General features: G+C 33.7%; 1 protein-coding gene across 3 annotated transcripts in view; it reads left to right on the forward strand.

Moving 5' to 3' along the window:
* LOC149788475 (SLIT-ROBO Rho GTPase-activating protein 3-like) overlaps positions 1-16,138 on the forward strand; it is a 241,384-nt gene that overhangs the window by 212,714 nt on the left and 12,532 nt on the right. For all 3 annotated transcript variants that reach the window (XM_089974460.1, XM_089974459.1, XM_089974461.1), the window contains exons 17-18: positions 311-387; positions 10,187-10,367. In XM_089974460.1, coding sequence (XP_089830586.1) covers positions 311-387; positions 10,187-10,367 — 258 coding nt within the window. The remainder of the gene's footprint in view (positions 1-310; positions 388-10,186; positions 10,368-16,138) is intronic.

Below are 16,138 nucleotides of genomic sequence, written 5' to 3' on the forward strand. Positions count from 1 at the left end.
CTAAATTGCATGCATTGCTGACAAAATGACAACTGTATTGACTGGGTCCAGTTTATGCTGTATTGTGACAGCCTTTAGTGCTTATTATATTAAAAACACTGGAAGAGTATGGAAAAGTTCTGGTAAATATTCTTTAATTGAAATAATTGTGCGCATCATATTTTTGTTGCTGATATTGGTGAAGGGGAGGAGGAACAGAATGTTGATTTTGGGAGTCTTGATTATGGCATTAAAATGATTTGATACTTTTCTCACATAGTATGAAACAAATAGAATAAATATTGCATACAGTATGGTTTTATTTTCACAGCCACGATAATATTGATGGAATGGAGGAAGAAGAGGAGGAGGAAGAGTCCAGCTCAATACAGAGTGATGATGAAGAAGGTAGTAAAAAAGGCAGAGAACACTATGTAGCTTTAATAATGAAATATATTTTTTTGGTGCATAAATTTGAAGCCATTCTAGGAGAAACATGTCCATCAATCTTGTTCTCTATTCATGCTTAGTTACTCCTAATACCTTGACTAGCCTCTCCAACACCACTGAACAGAAACTGCACAGACATGAGAGAAATTCAGATGATGCTGATCTGAATCAAATATGACCACTGTTACTAAATATGCTTAAGCCTTTAAATGGCTTCTTTTTTTTTTTAAATTGCTTGACAGAATTTGAAATCATCCTAGCATGAAGGCCTTTCAGATTTATGCACATATTACCATGCCACAGTTAGCTATTATGTCTGCCATTGCTAAAAATATTAAAACAACTTCTCATGAACCACTTGATGAAATTGGACCATCCTGGTATGAAGGGTTTTCATTTTGTAGAAATGATACCAGTTCATCTTCAAATCTGACCACTGTTACTAAAAGTAGAATGAAAAAAAAATGACCTTCAGGAATCTTCTTTTAGACCTTCAGGAATCTTTTTTAGAATGTACTCATCAGAATTTGATAGAAATCATCCTGGATTGAGGGGGTTTCAATTGTATACATACCAAAACCTTTAATGGCTGATACGACATAACATATGCTTACCATTACTGGAATAGAAAACCTTGAAGCAACTCGTAAATCATGGAATAGAACTCTGCCAGATTTGACAGATAGCAGTAAATTTGTTTAAATCATGTGATCCATCTAAAGATATTGCCATCATTACTAAAACTAGATAAACCTTAAATGACTTCTTTGAAAAAGCACTCAAAAGAATTTGACCAAATTTGATAGAATGCATCATGGATTGAGAAACATTAAATTAGTACTCAAATGATGCCAAATTGCAGTCAGTTAATAAAACTTATAAAAAGAAAATCTTTAAAAATATATTATCGTCAACTGACAGAATTAAAACAAATTTAACAAAAAGCATGAAGGGGTTTCAGATTTGTAAAAATTAAGACAATCTGCCTTCAGATATGGCTGCTGTTGCTGATAATAAGAAAATCTTGAAGTGACTTCTCAATAAACGCTAACTGGATTTGACAAAATTTGATTGAAAACATCATAGCACCTAGGGCTTTAAAGTCTTGACCAGCAGTCCTCTTTTAAATATGGCATCTGTTGCTAAAAATAGAAACAAAATTGAATCCGCTTTTTAGTTACAGAAAAATTTGAACAGAATTATACCAAATTTGACAGCATCCTGGCATAATGGCCTTTCAGTACTGGCCAGTTGAGGCTGATGCGCCATCAAAAGAGTGAACAAAAGAAACCTTTCAGTAATTGTTTTTGTAATATATTGAATTAATGATATTTGAAGAAATTTCTGTAGAAAGCATCTTGCCCATATTTCCATGCCAGTTCCTCTTGGATTTGTCTGTTAGGCAGATGTCAGCCAGGTGAACGGGTACAAATTCTTAGTTATCAAAGGCTTAACATACCCATAGTTAGCTTTGACATCCTTCTTGTAAATAGCTATCATCCTGAACTGGTTTTCTTACTGCCTGTTTTCATTTGAAACTATATAGTCTAATAGTTTTCCTCACAAAGGGGCAATATGGAGAAAAACTACTGGAATAGATTATGAACCATCTTGCAGTGAAGGCGGATGCAACAAAATAACTTTGGCTTTGCCTTTGTCACCCAGCCCATTTTAGCTTTCATTTATATTCACTAGATAGCCATACCAGGCCTGAGGACAAAGTTAAGTGAAACAAAAATGCTAGAAGGCGAAGGGAATTTATGAAGAACGCAAAGCAGTCCAATTGATGCCATGAAGGCAAGGAAAAGGAAAATTTATGTCCGTCAGGATGAATCTTGTAAAAATAATTTGTACAGGAGACTAGCGTCTGTTTGATATCATGTGTATTATAACTTCATGATGTTGGAGACGTCAACACTTTCTCTATGGATGAGATGCATCATCTTATTGTAAAAAAAATGTTCTCTGTGCAGATAGTGTGGACAGGTTGAGACTACTCATGGATGTAATATTAGATAACTGGACATCCTTAAGAAAATTAAGCCTATGAAAACTTATGCCATCAGTATTACTAACAAACTTCTTATGGTTGGTTTCACATTTTATATGTATGACCCTTTTTTTTGTTTTACACATAACAGCATCCAAATTATAAGACGAACACAGCTCTCATCTGTCAAATACAGCTTCTTACCATGCATCATAGTAACATGGAACAAATTACTGGCAAACAGGAATTTTCCACAATAACTTTATAATGCAATCATCAGTTACAAGTAAGAATTAGTGATTCTCTTGGCTGTGTTGTTGATGTACATTTGTGTCTTCATTGTCACTGTAGCCATGTTGGTCAGAGTATGAAGGGACAAAAAGATAGATTGACAGTCTTTCACTTACTTCTTTCTTTTTATTGCTCATTAACTAGTTCTTTCACTACCATATTTCCCATTATCTTGACCAAGAACCACCTGTTGTTTAATAGTCAAGTGTGATTAATAGTCAAGTGTGACTGCATCAGTGTAGAGATATCATGATATGAATTACCTTGTCTTGCTCATGAACACAATCATCATATAGCATTTGGAAATTTACACTCTTTTACAGCTTTATTCAATTTAATGCAATACCGTTGTGAACACTTTCAGATTCAACTTTGGGTAAGATATTGAGCTGTTTTAGGCTTGCCTAGACTTATTATTTCTAGTTTATTTCACCACATAAATCTTAAGTTTTATCTACACTTCCATTTTTTAAATGATAATTTTATTTTAATTTTATGTTTTTAGTTGAGTGTGTCCTGTCAAGCATTAAACAATAGTTATAGATTATAGTGTTTGTGCTGGTGGATATTTGAAATGAGACTGAAGTACAACAGCTTACAATATCCAACTGTACAAGGACTTGAATTTACTTATTATATACCCACAATAATACCCAGTTTTTTTAAAAACAATAACGTGTTTAAGGATAGAGAGTATAGTTTGATCTGCCAAAAAATGAATAGATATTGCATGGTGGAAATAATTACAAGTCCTCCAATGGACATTTTAAGGGAAGCACACACAAAGATGATAGCATAATGACATATATTAATGTTGAAAATAGAAATATACTCAATATAAGAAAAATGAAACTTCTTGCAAAGGGAATTTTTAGCTCTCCTTTGTTGTGTAAAGCACCATCATTCCACCATTAGCCTAACATAGACTATATTGCTGTATGATTCCAACAATAGCATATCATATACTATACTGCTATGATTCCAACAATAGCATATCATAGACTATACTATTGTATGATTCCAACAATAGCATATCATAGACTATACTGCTCTGATTCCAACAATAGGATGCCATAGACTATACTGCTCTGATTCCAACAATAGCATAATGTGGACTATACTGCTCTGATTCCAACAATAACATATCATAGACTATATAGTTCTGATTCCAACAATAACATATCGTAGACTATACTGCTCTGATTCCAACAATAACATATCGTTGACTATACTGCTCTGATTCCAACAATAACATATCGTAGACTATACTGCTCTGATTCCAACAATAGCTTATTATAGACTATACTGCTCTATGATTCCAACAGTAGCATATAGACTATACTGCTCTGTGATTCCAACAGTAGCATATCATAGACTATGCTGCTCTTTGATTCCAACTTAGCATAACATAGACTATACTGCTCTGATTCCAACAATAGCATATCATAGACTATACTGCTCTATGATTCCAACAATAGCATATCATAGACTATATTGCTGTATGATTCCAACAATAGTATATCATAGACTATATTGCTCTGATTCCAACAATAGCATATAGACTATACTGCACTGATTCCAACAATAGCATATCATAGACTATACTGCTCTATGATTCCATCTTAGCATAACATAGACTATACTGCTCTGATTCCAACAATAGCGTATCATAGACTATGCTGCTCTGATTCCATCTTAGCATAATGTAGACTATACTGCTCTGATTCCAACAATAGCATATCATAGACTATACTGCTCTATGATTCCATCTTAGCATAACATAGACTATACTGCTCTGATTCCAACAATAGCATATCATAGACTATACTGCTCTGATTGCAACAAAGCATAACAGAGACTATGCTGCTCTATGATTCCAACTTAGTATAACATAGACTATACTGCTCTATTATTCCAACTTAGCATAACATAGATTATACTGCTCTATGATTCCAACTTAGCATAACATAGACTATACTGATCTGACTCCAACAATAGCATAATATAGGCTATACTGCTCTATGATTCCATCTTAGTATAACATAGACTATACTGTTCTATGATTCCAACTTAGTATAACATAGACTATACTGCTCTATGATTCCATCTTAGTATAACATATACTGCTCTATGATTCCAACTTAGCATAACATAGACTATAAAGCTCCATGGATACAATATTAGTCCGGGCCATCATGAGACAATACAGTGCTCTAGTTGTTAACATTTTTGGTGATAAGAAAGCTGAGAAATTGATGTTAGTTGTGACCAAATAAAAGGATCTTCATAAGAAAGAAAAAAAGTAGGTTTTGTTTCATTGTAGCTTAGATTCCTTTTCTAATCCAATTTGGCTCCCATTGAAAACTGCACCCTGTGCAAGCACACTGCTTGCACATACCTTGTGCCGGCCCTGCATAGCATTGGCTAATGCTTCATGATTCCAATATTAACATAGCATAGACTATACATCTCCATGGTTCCAATATTAGCATAGCATAGACTGGAAAGCTTATGGTTCCAGTATTAGTACAGCACAGACTGTAAAGCTCTGTAGTTCCAATATTAGCAAAGCATGGACTATGAACCTCCATGATTCCAATATTAGCATAGCATAGACTATAGATCTCCATGGTTCCAATATTAGCAAAGTATAGACTATAAATCTCCATGGTTCCAATATTAACATAGCATAGACTTTAGATCTCCATGGTTCCAATATTAACATAGCATTGACTATAGATCTCCATGGTTCCAATATTAGCAAAGTATAGACTATAAATCTCCATGGTTCCAATATTAACATAGCATAGACTATAGATCTCCATGGTTCCAATATTAGCAAAGTATAGACTATAAATCTCCATGGTTCCAATATTAACATAGCATAGACTATAGATCTCCATGGTTCCAATATTAGCAAAGTATAGACTATAAATCTCTATGGTTCCAATATTAACATAGCATAGACTTCAGATCTCCATGGTTCCAATATTAGCATAGCATAGACTATAAATCTCCATGGTTCCAATATTAACATAGCATAGACTTTAGATCTCCATGGTTCCAATATTAGCATAGCATAGACTATAAATCTCCATGGTTCCAATATTAGCATAGCATAGACTACAAAAGCTCTGTGGTTCAAATAATAGCATAGCATAGACTATAAGTCTCCATGGTTCCAATTTTAGCATAACATAGCATAGACTGGAAAGCTTTATGGTACCAGTATTTGTACAGCACAGACTGTAAAGGTCTGTGGTTCCAATATTAGCATAGCATAGACTATAAATCTCTATGGTTCTGATATTAGCATAGCATAGACTACAAAGCTGTGGTTCCAATATTGGCATAGCATAGACGCAGTGCACCTTAGCAAATTTGGGAATACATTGGGTGGGGTAAATAATTGTCCAAAATAGGAATTTTTACCAATTATTACAAAAAGGAACAGATTTCAATTATTTTAAAATATTTTCCCCATAAATAATGTGAACTCCATTGTTGTTTCTATAGTACCCTCCATCCTTAAATTACTGTTCCAAATTCAAAAGTAATGTAAATGTTCTTTAAAGAATATTGTTTGAATTACTGAATCAAGCATAAATACACTGTTTGATGTAATATATATTCACCTCCTGTTCATTGTGATTGACTTGTTCTGACATTGTGTTGCACAGCAACAAACTTGAGTCCAGCATGTGCTTAAAGGTACCCAGTATGTCCTTGATGATTTCCAATAAGAGAAAACTTGAATGAATCATTACAAGTAATGTGAGGGGTATATAATAATACTATTTGTAATGGGTTTTTTGTAGGCTAGACATAATTCATCCATGCTTGACATCTTTCATCCATGCTGGAGAACTTATTTTGTTGTATAAACTGCCTAATTTTTTGTGGCCTCATTACAGTGAAAATTGTTATTTTTGTGAAAATGGTGTGCATGATGGAATTCATTTTGTCACCGTGTCTAGTCGTGCTTGAATTATTAACATCTCCCAGCTGAGATTCACTCTAAGGTGCCTGAAGTACATTGTTTTGGGCAGAAAATAGAAATGGGGAGTAAAACAAGGGCTCTAGGCTAGTAATTAAGAAGTAAAGCCAAATTGGCATTCTGTCTTTACAACATAATGAAATTTTTCAAGTAGACAACACAAATTTGAAGCTTTTTTTGTTTTTAATCCTTTCTATTGTTGTTAAATATGGAAATAAATACAATTAGAAATAACCAGTGTACAAATCAGTTAAGAGATTTTAAGATGTTAATTTCTTCCACATTTAGGATGCACCCTTATCAGTTTTCATTTTCCAAGATGCCATGTTAATTCATGGTAAGGTTAGTTTGAAGTAAATAAATGTATATCAAAATATACTGGTTATCTGGACTTTCTGATGATGAAGATTAACAGTGACTCCCCATAACATTAATTTTTTTAATTTATTGGTTAATTAGATGACCAACAATCTTATAAAAAAATTGTTTCTGTTATTGAGTCCAGATCATCTGTGTTTTACCAAATGTACATTGTTAACCATGATCACCTGATTATTGTATAGCCAAGTTATTTATACACAGCTTTTTACAATGTAATTGTATGTTTACCATTTGTCACGCAAACATTAATATGTAACCCTGTACTTGACAATACCCCAAGCTTTCACGTATGTTTTAGGCTGAGACTTAATGCATAAATAAAAAATTAGATATTGCTGTTAAAGGAGAAAAATAATTTAAATTTTGTTTTTTGTTTTTACTGTGGCAATTTTGCATGTTCAGATCAGTAGCAAACTTTGCATATTCACACCAGGTCAATGAAGAATTTGTACATTTACTGCATATTTTTCTATGTGACCCAGTTTACTTCAGGTGTTAGTATGTAGAGTTATATTAATTCATTGGGGGGAGGGGTTGAGTCCAATGAAGTTCAAGGTACCAGACAATATCACTGTATGGACATCCCAGGGCATACTGTATTAGTAAAGGTACCAGACAATATCACTGTATGGACATCACAAGAAATACTGTATTAATCGAGGTACCAGAAACAATATCACTGTATGGACATCACAGGACATACTGTATTAGTAAATGTACCAGACAGTATCACTGCTTTGACATTACAGGAAATTCTCTGTTAATCAGTGTAAGTGGAAAAATGATTGATTATGTTAGAATGATATAAAAAGAAATAAAAATATAAGGATTGAAAAGAGGAAATGTAGAATTTACGATCTTATAAATACAAAAGTTCTTATTTTTATATCATATACTTTTAATCACAAAACTTTAAAGGGCATAAATCTTTATCAAATTTTGTAAGCAAAACTTATTTTCCTATGCAAAAAAAATGTGATCAAATTTTTGTATTTTAAAGACCTACAACATTTATCCAGGCAATCAGTTCTGAAATTAGTGATATTTATTAATTAATATTAATTGCCATGATTTCAACAGCATGATGTTATGTTAAAAAATAACATCAGTAGATGGGGGCCTTGTACATGTTACTTTAAAATTGACTAGGAAATCACACTTTGTGTGCTAGCTGCATGTTAAATGTGGCCATCATCACCTTGTGTTGGAATGAAGCAGTTATCTTCATGTCATGTTGACCAATGTAGCATGCAAATACATATATAGCTTTTCCATTTTGTACAATGACTACCACCAACATTTTTTTTTTTTTTGTCCATCAGTAGTTCACTTTAATTCTGGGTAATTAATATTCTGAAGTTAAAGATTCACGGAAATGTAATAACACTAACATTTTATTGATATCATATACTTCATTAATTTAATGCCCAAGAAAATATTTGTAGTTTCATTAAAGGCATCTTTACAAGAGAAAAAAAACAACTACTCTTTTTACAATAAATGCTTTAAAATTTTGATGTTATAGTTTTTAGGTACTCTAATTGATGTACACTACTGAATTTTTCTTTAAAAAAAACCCTTCCCTCTTGGAAGGAGCCATCTTCTTGAAATGTTGAATTAATTTGGCCCTGTTATGTACTTGCTTTCCAAGTCCTTAGGCCTTGCATTTAAATGAGCAACTTTTTGGTCAAGAGAGCAATTTATATAACTATATTTAAAAGTTGTCTTCCCCCACCCCTCTTCTGTGTACTTTGTTACATTGCACAAGTTATCATATTGTTCCTTTTCTTCTAGAAGATATACATGTAGAGTAATTGTATATCTTTCTCAATCACAGATTTCAACTTTTTGTTCCCTTCTAGAAGATATACATGTGGAGTAATTGTTTATCAGTCCCAATCACAGATTTGGACATGTTCCCTTCTAGAAGATATACATGTGGAGTAATTGTTTATCAGTCCCAATCACAGATTTGGACTTGTTCCCTTCTAGAAGATACACATGTGGAGTAGTTGTTTATCAGTCCCAATCACAGATTTGGACTTGTTCCCTTTTAGAAGATGTACATGTGGGGTAATTGTATATCATTCTCAATCATAGATTTTAACTTTTTGTTCCCTTCTAGAAGATACACATGTGGAGTAATTGTTTATCAGTCCCAATCACAGATTTGGATTTGTTCTAGAAGATGTACATGTGGAGTAATTGTATATCATTCTTAATCACAGATTTTGACTTTTTGTTCCTTTCTAGAAGATACATTGGTCTTAAATCATACCATGTGTCTAAAATTGTACCATATTTGTCTTAAATCATACCATACTTATCTAAAATTGTACCATACTGGTCTTAAATCATACCATACATGTCTAAAATTGTACCATATTGGTATTAAATGATACCATACTTATCTAAAATTGTTGGTTGTAAATGTCAAGGGTCCCAATCTTAATCCAATATGGCTACAACAATGGCCATCTTGAAAATCTTATTATAACTTAAGAATATTAGAAATGGTTTTAGCACTTATCAGTTAATAAGAAGAAAGAGTTTTGTCTTGGATTCTGGCATTTTTTTTTTGTTTTTGATCCTTGGAGTATCAGTCCCTTTGAGGCACTATTGTTTCTTAACAACAAGATAGGTTCTTATAATGAATCATTACATTATAATTGGCATGAATCATTTTACCCTCTGGTTAATGTCACAGTGATAGAAGATTTGTGTTATGGTTCAGGTTAACGTATTTTCTGTTGCTTATATTTCTTAAACCCGATGATGGATTTTCTTCATATTTGCTCAAATTGTTTCAAAGCCAACAATTCTGTGATCTATGTGCATGAAAATTTACACAAGTTACCAGTGCACATGCAAATTCCAAATTGTCTCATTTGAGGCAATTGGTGACAAAAAAGCAGTATGACAGTCAGCCGGGACACTGATATTATGTAATTAAAACAAAGTTGTTGCAGAGTATTACTTCATTTTCTGAATTCTCTCGTCTTGCTTGGACTTTGAGTTAAGGTTAGTTTCAGTTTCACAGTTTTACACAAAGATCAGTTTTGCTGAATTTCTGCTACACTTTTCATATTTTCTTACAGATACAGAAGTATACGAAGCCATAGCATTGTATGACTTTTCTGGGCGAACAGGTCGTGAATTGTCTTTCAAAAAGGGAGATAATCTAATTCTTTATACCAAAGCTTCAGAAGATTGGTGGGAAGGAGCTTTTGCTGGGAACGAGGGCCTGATTCCTGCTAATTATGTATCAATCAAGCACCCGTAAGTATCAGCAGTTTTCTGGTTAAAGTCTATCCATGATTTACTTGCTTTCTACTTCAAGGCTTGGTGCCAGAAATTTCTTTGTACATAGTCTGACCTCCATGTTACCAACTACATTTTTAATGTAATAAATTTAATTTTGGAGGGTTTATTAAGTCTCATGTTTGTTCAAAGCAGTGATAGTCATTCATTGTTTTCAACTGATATGGGAGTTGGATTTTAGGTCAAGATTAAATAGAAGAAATTCTGCTAAATTAGGATTTGGTCAGTTTTTTCCAGTCTTTAAACTCTATCTTATGGAGATGAACCATCTACTTCAAGATGCCTTAGCTGCAGTGTACAAGCTTAAGACTTGGGTAGAATACACATCTGTTCTGTTAATTCTGCCTGTGTGTAAAACTACCAGTAGACCAAGTTCTTCGTCCCAAGTTGCTTCAATTCATATACCTACTAAAGGATATAGAGTGATTTTGATATATACACTCCCTACACTTAGTGATTATTATATATACACTCCCTACACTTAGTGATTATGATATATATACAATCCCTACACTTAGTGATTATTATATATACACTCCCTACACTTAGTGATTATGATATATATACACTCCCTACACTTAGTGATTATTATATATACACTCCCTACACTTAGTGATTATGATATATATATACACTCCCTACACTTAGTGATTATTATATATATACAATCCCTACACTTAGTGATTATTATATATACACTCCCTACACTTAGTGATTATTATATATACACTCCCTACACTTAGTGATTATGATATATATACACTCCCTACACTTAGTGATTATTATATATACACTCCCTACACTTAGTGATTATGATATATATACACTCCCTACACACAAGTCATTATGATATATACACTCCCTACACATAGTAATTATGATATATACACTCCCTGCACATAGTAATTATGATATATACACTCTCTACACATATAGATTATGACATATACACTCCCTACACATGTTGATTATGATAGATACACTCCCCACACATAGTGGTTTAAGATATATACACTCCCTACACATAGTGGTTTAAGATATATACACTCCCTACATGTAGTGATTTTGATACATACACTCACTACACATGGTGATTATGATATATACACTCCCTACACATAGAAATTATGATATATACACTCCCCACACATAGTGGTTTAAGATATATATACACTCCCTACACATAGTGGTTTAAGAAATGTACACTCCTTACACATAGTAATTATAATATATACACTCCCTACACATAGTAATTATGATATATACACTCCCTACACATAGTAATTATGATAGATACACTCCCTACACATAGTGGTTTAAGATATATACACTCCCTACACATAGTGGTTTAAGATATATACACTCCCTACATGTAGTAATTATGATATATACACTCTCTACACACAGTAATTATGATATATACACTCCCTACACATGATAATTATGATATATACACTCCCTACACATTGTGGTTTAAGATATATACACTCCCTACATATAGTGGTTTAAGAAATATACACTCCCTACACATAGTGGTTTAAGATGTATACCGGACAAATAGTAATTATGATATATACACTCCCTACACATAATAATCATGATATATACACTCCCTACACATAATGGTTTAAGATATATTTACTCAATAGGCTTGAGAGAAAAAGGTGCCAGTAATAGATTATAAGTATTATGTAGATGCATTATGTTACTAATATTGACTAAATGCCCCATACAGTCCCTATAATTTTGATTCTTAAATGGTCCAGTATCATCCTGTATCTAAGTTCATATCATAGCCCTGAAGATCACAAGAAAATGTACTTGATGACCTCAGATAACCTCTTGTTTATTGATAAGATTAACCTGATGAGGCCACCTTTACAGCAATATATGAACCTGTTGAATATTTTGAACCTGTCCCTTTATTATATCTACAGACAACAATATAATGAATACTTTGAACTTGTCCCATTGTTATATTTACAGACAACAGAATTATGAATACTTTGACCTGTCCCTTTGTTATATTTACAGACAACAATATAATGAATATTTTGAACCTGTCCCTTTGTTATATTTGCAGACAACAGAATTGTGAATACTTTGACCTGTCCCTTTGTTATATTTACAGACAACAGAATTGAATATTTTGAACCAGTCCCTTTGTTATATTTACAGACAACAAAATTATGAATACTTTGAACCTGTCCCATTGTTATATTTACAGACAACAAAATTATGAATACATTGAACCTGTCCCTTTGTTATATTTACAGACAACAATATAAAGAATTTTGAACCTGTCCCTTTGTTATATTTACAGACAACAAATATTTGAAATAGTTCTGTGATGTAAGTATGGATTGGTATCTTGAGGATAGTCAATAAATATATTCATTGTAACAGCCCAAATGGTACACCAATAGTAAGCACTAGTGCAATGGAGTCTTTGCTTTCAAGAGACAACTTTCTAACATAAGGGGAAGTAACTGAATTTTATAGCGGTGAAGGAATAGGAATACTTACTTTTATTTCCTTTTGTTGTTCTTTTTTCTTTTCATTGCGATCTGTTCTTTCATAATCTTTATACTCCGATTTATCTTTGCACATGATTTTTAACATTAGCAATCCACAATTTGTACAAGAAATAAGATGAATTTTGTCTGTAAGGAAATGAGTATGTGCAAGGTGACTTGTCTCAAAAAGTCACACAAAGTTCTTGACCATTTAGTTCTTCGTTTCAGAAACTTGTATGATGGGAAATTTAAATACAACAACACTAAATAGTAAACTAAATTGCGTTGTTAGCTCTACTGGTCACCAAACAGAAGATGGCTTATGGGATGGTCTCTTGCTGATTGCTAATTGTTCAGAACTACTTGGTGGATTGCCATGAAACTTGACCCACACAATCATCCAAAGTCTAGCTGGTCCTAAAGGAAAATGCTTGGCTATACAATATGGCTGCCACAGTAGTCGTTTTGAATATCTTGTTATTGCTGGTCATATCAATATAGCATTTTCTCTGAAGGACTTGTGATGTCTAGTTGGCCCAAATGAAAATGGTACTGAGCAGACATTCAGTATGGGCAATATGGAAGAAGTCTTTTGTTGGCTGCCAAGGCAGATGTCTTGAAAATTTGATTATCACTACTCATCGTTGATAGAAGGTCATATTAACATGGACTTGTCCCCAAAATACTTCTTATGATGTCTAGTTGGTCTTAAATGACAATGGTACCAATCTGACATCCAACATGGATACCATGGAAATCTTGTTATCACTACTACATGGAAAGTCCTATTGATATGGGGTTTTCACCATACAACTTCTTACCGTATCTAGAGTTGGTCCTAAATGGGAAGTCCTATTGACATGGGGTTTTGACCACATGACTTCTTGTCGTATCTAGTTTGTCCTAAATGGAAAGTCACATCGACGCAGCATTTTCACCACACAACTTCTTATAATTTCTAGTTGGTCCTAAATGGAAAGTCACATCAACATGGCATTTTCACCACACAACTTTTTAAAATTTCTAGTTGGTCCTAAATTAAATCTATTCCAATCTGACATAAAATATGGCCACCATAGCAGCCATCTTGAAAATGTTTTTATTACTTCTCCTGAATGGATAGTCATATGGAAACAAGGTTCTTACCAAAAGAAATTTTATGATATCTAGCTAATCATAAATAAAAATGGTGCTCACATTACATACAGTATGGAAGCAACTTTGGCCAACTTGATGATCTCGTTATCGCTGCTCTTCCTGAATGGATTGATAACAGGGTTTTTACCAACAGAATTTGTTTGATGTCTAGTTGGTTTTAAATGAAAATGATGCTGATCTTTCACCCAGTGGTCACCAAAGTAGCCAACTTGAAATTATTTTAGTACTTAAGAATAGGAGAGCTGATTTCAAGACTCGGTTCTCATAAAGAAAAAGTCCTGATTTCTAGAATTAATTCTGTTTGACCAGTAGATTTTCAAGGTCATTATTATGTCAGAATTGTCTGAGTCACCTTGTACAAGTTATGCATGTAGGTTGTAATTATGCAGATAAGTAATTAATCAGCTTTTATAATTTGTACCATGTATGATACCAGTATTCCTTGTATATTAAGATCATTGGATGAGAAGATTGTCCATTTGATTGATACTGTTCATCACTCATCACGGCTTAATGACCTTGGTCAAGATTAAGGCAGTTCATTTTCCATGCTGCATCTTTTATTCTATGGGAGGAAATAGATTATTGTAATATTGTTTGAATGGATGCTTCCATGTATTTCATGTACCTTTTAAAAATCAAAACATCTGCTGTATAATGATGTCACTAATGTAAACATGGGAAAGGCTTTCAGAAATGAGCATTCATAATTATGGTACAGATGCATTGATGAATGTGAATGAATGGTATATTAACCTCATGCCAAAAACTTATTGTTTTACTTGAATTACCTTGTGTTCAATATGTGTGTGTATATATATATATATATATATAAACACACACACACACACACACACACAGAGTAAAGTATGAGAAAAATTTCACATTCAAGTAATGATTTTGACCATTGAAAATTATGACAGTTACTACTTGGGCCACCAAGCCAAGATCATGTACAATATTTTATGGTTGCCTGAGGTGGCCATATGGCCTAAGAGCTCACCATTACTAATCACTGCCGTGCCACCTCTGTCTGTGTGGGACTTCGAGTCTCAGGCTCTGCCAATGTGGGTATGTGACAAAACTTTCCAGTTGCTTCTGTTAGGCTGATGGTTCTTTTTGGGGTTTTCCTGGGCTCCATACTCAAATATTTTAACCAGATTAAAACATCTCCATAAACCAAATGTCATCTTTTTCGATGCACACTCTTTCTTTTCCACACTAAAAGCTTTGCAGAACATTACAATTTGACAGCCCATTAGTTCCAAATCTTAAGTTGGAAAAAGTATCCTGTTCTGTTGGCCGCCTAGTCACATTGGAATTGTGCCTAATGAATGGGCGGTAAAGCAACCAAAGCTGCCCTGCAATCACCCATTTCAGAATGGAAAATTCCATATACTATCTTAAAGCCCTGAATAGCTGAGTGGTTTAAATCAAGGCCATGAGTGGCTGAGTGGTTTAAATCAAGGCCATGAGTGGCTGAGTGGTTTAAATCAAGGCCGTGAGTGGTTGAGTGGTTTAAATCAAGGCCATGAGTGGCTGAGTGGTTTATATCAAGGCCATGAGTGGCTGAGTGGTTTAAAGTGCTTGCCTTTACCAAGCGCTGCCATCTTTGGTTTTGTAGCATTTGAGTCTCGGGCTCAGCCAGTGTGGATATGTGAGAAGGCTACTAGCTTCCTGTGGATCAATGTATAGCCTATCTTGCACTGAGAAATGGCATTTAAAGCCCAAAACAACAACTGTCTTGAAATATATATCATTATGTTCTATATATGTGATAATATTTTGGGAATGAAAACTCCACCAGCAAGTTTCAGATCACCAGACTCCATATGTTTGGGAGAATGGCATCCCACATGTAGAACAGAGCACAAATTAGGAAGTACATTTATTGTGCTAATCAGTATATGACACACACACCAAACTCGTGCATCCTTGAAGGGTGAACCTTGACCAGAGTTCATGTTCTGTCAGTGTTCACTGAGAGTGAAACACAATCACGTCAAGTATTTTCCACCCCACAAGATGGAGGCATTTTTATATAAACATAATCAA

Source organism: Sinohyriopsis cumingii, chromosome 11 (assembly GCF_028554795.1).
Source record: "Sinohyriopsis cumingii isolate HCF-2022 chromosome 11, ASM2855479v2, whole genome shotgun sequence".
Taxonomy (NCBI): Eukaryota; Metazoa; Mollusca; class Bivalvia; order Unionida; family Unionidae; genus Sinohyriopsis; species Sinohyriopsis cumingii.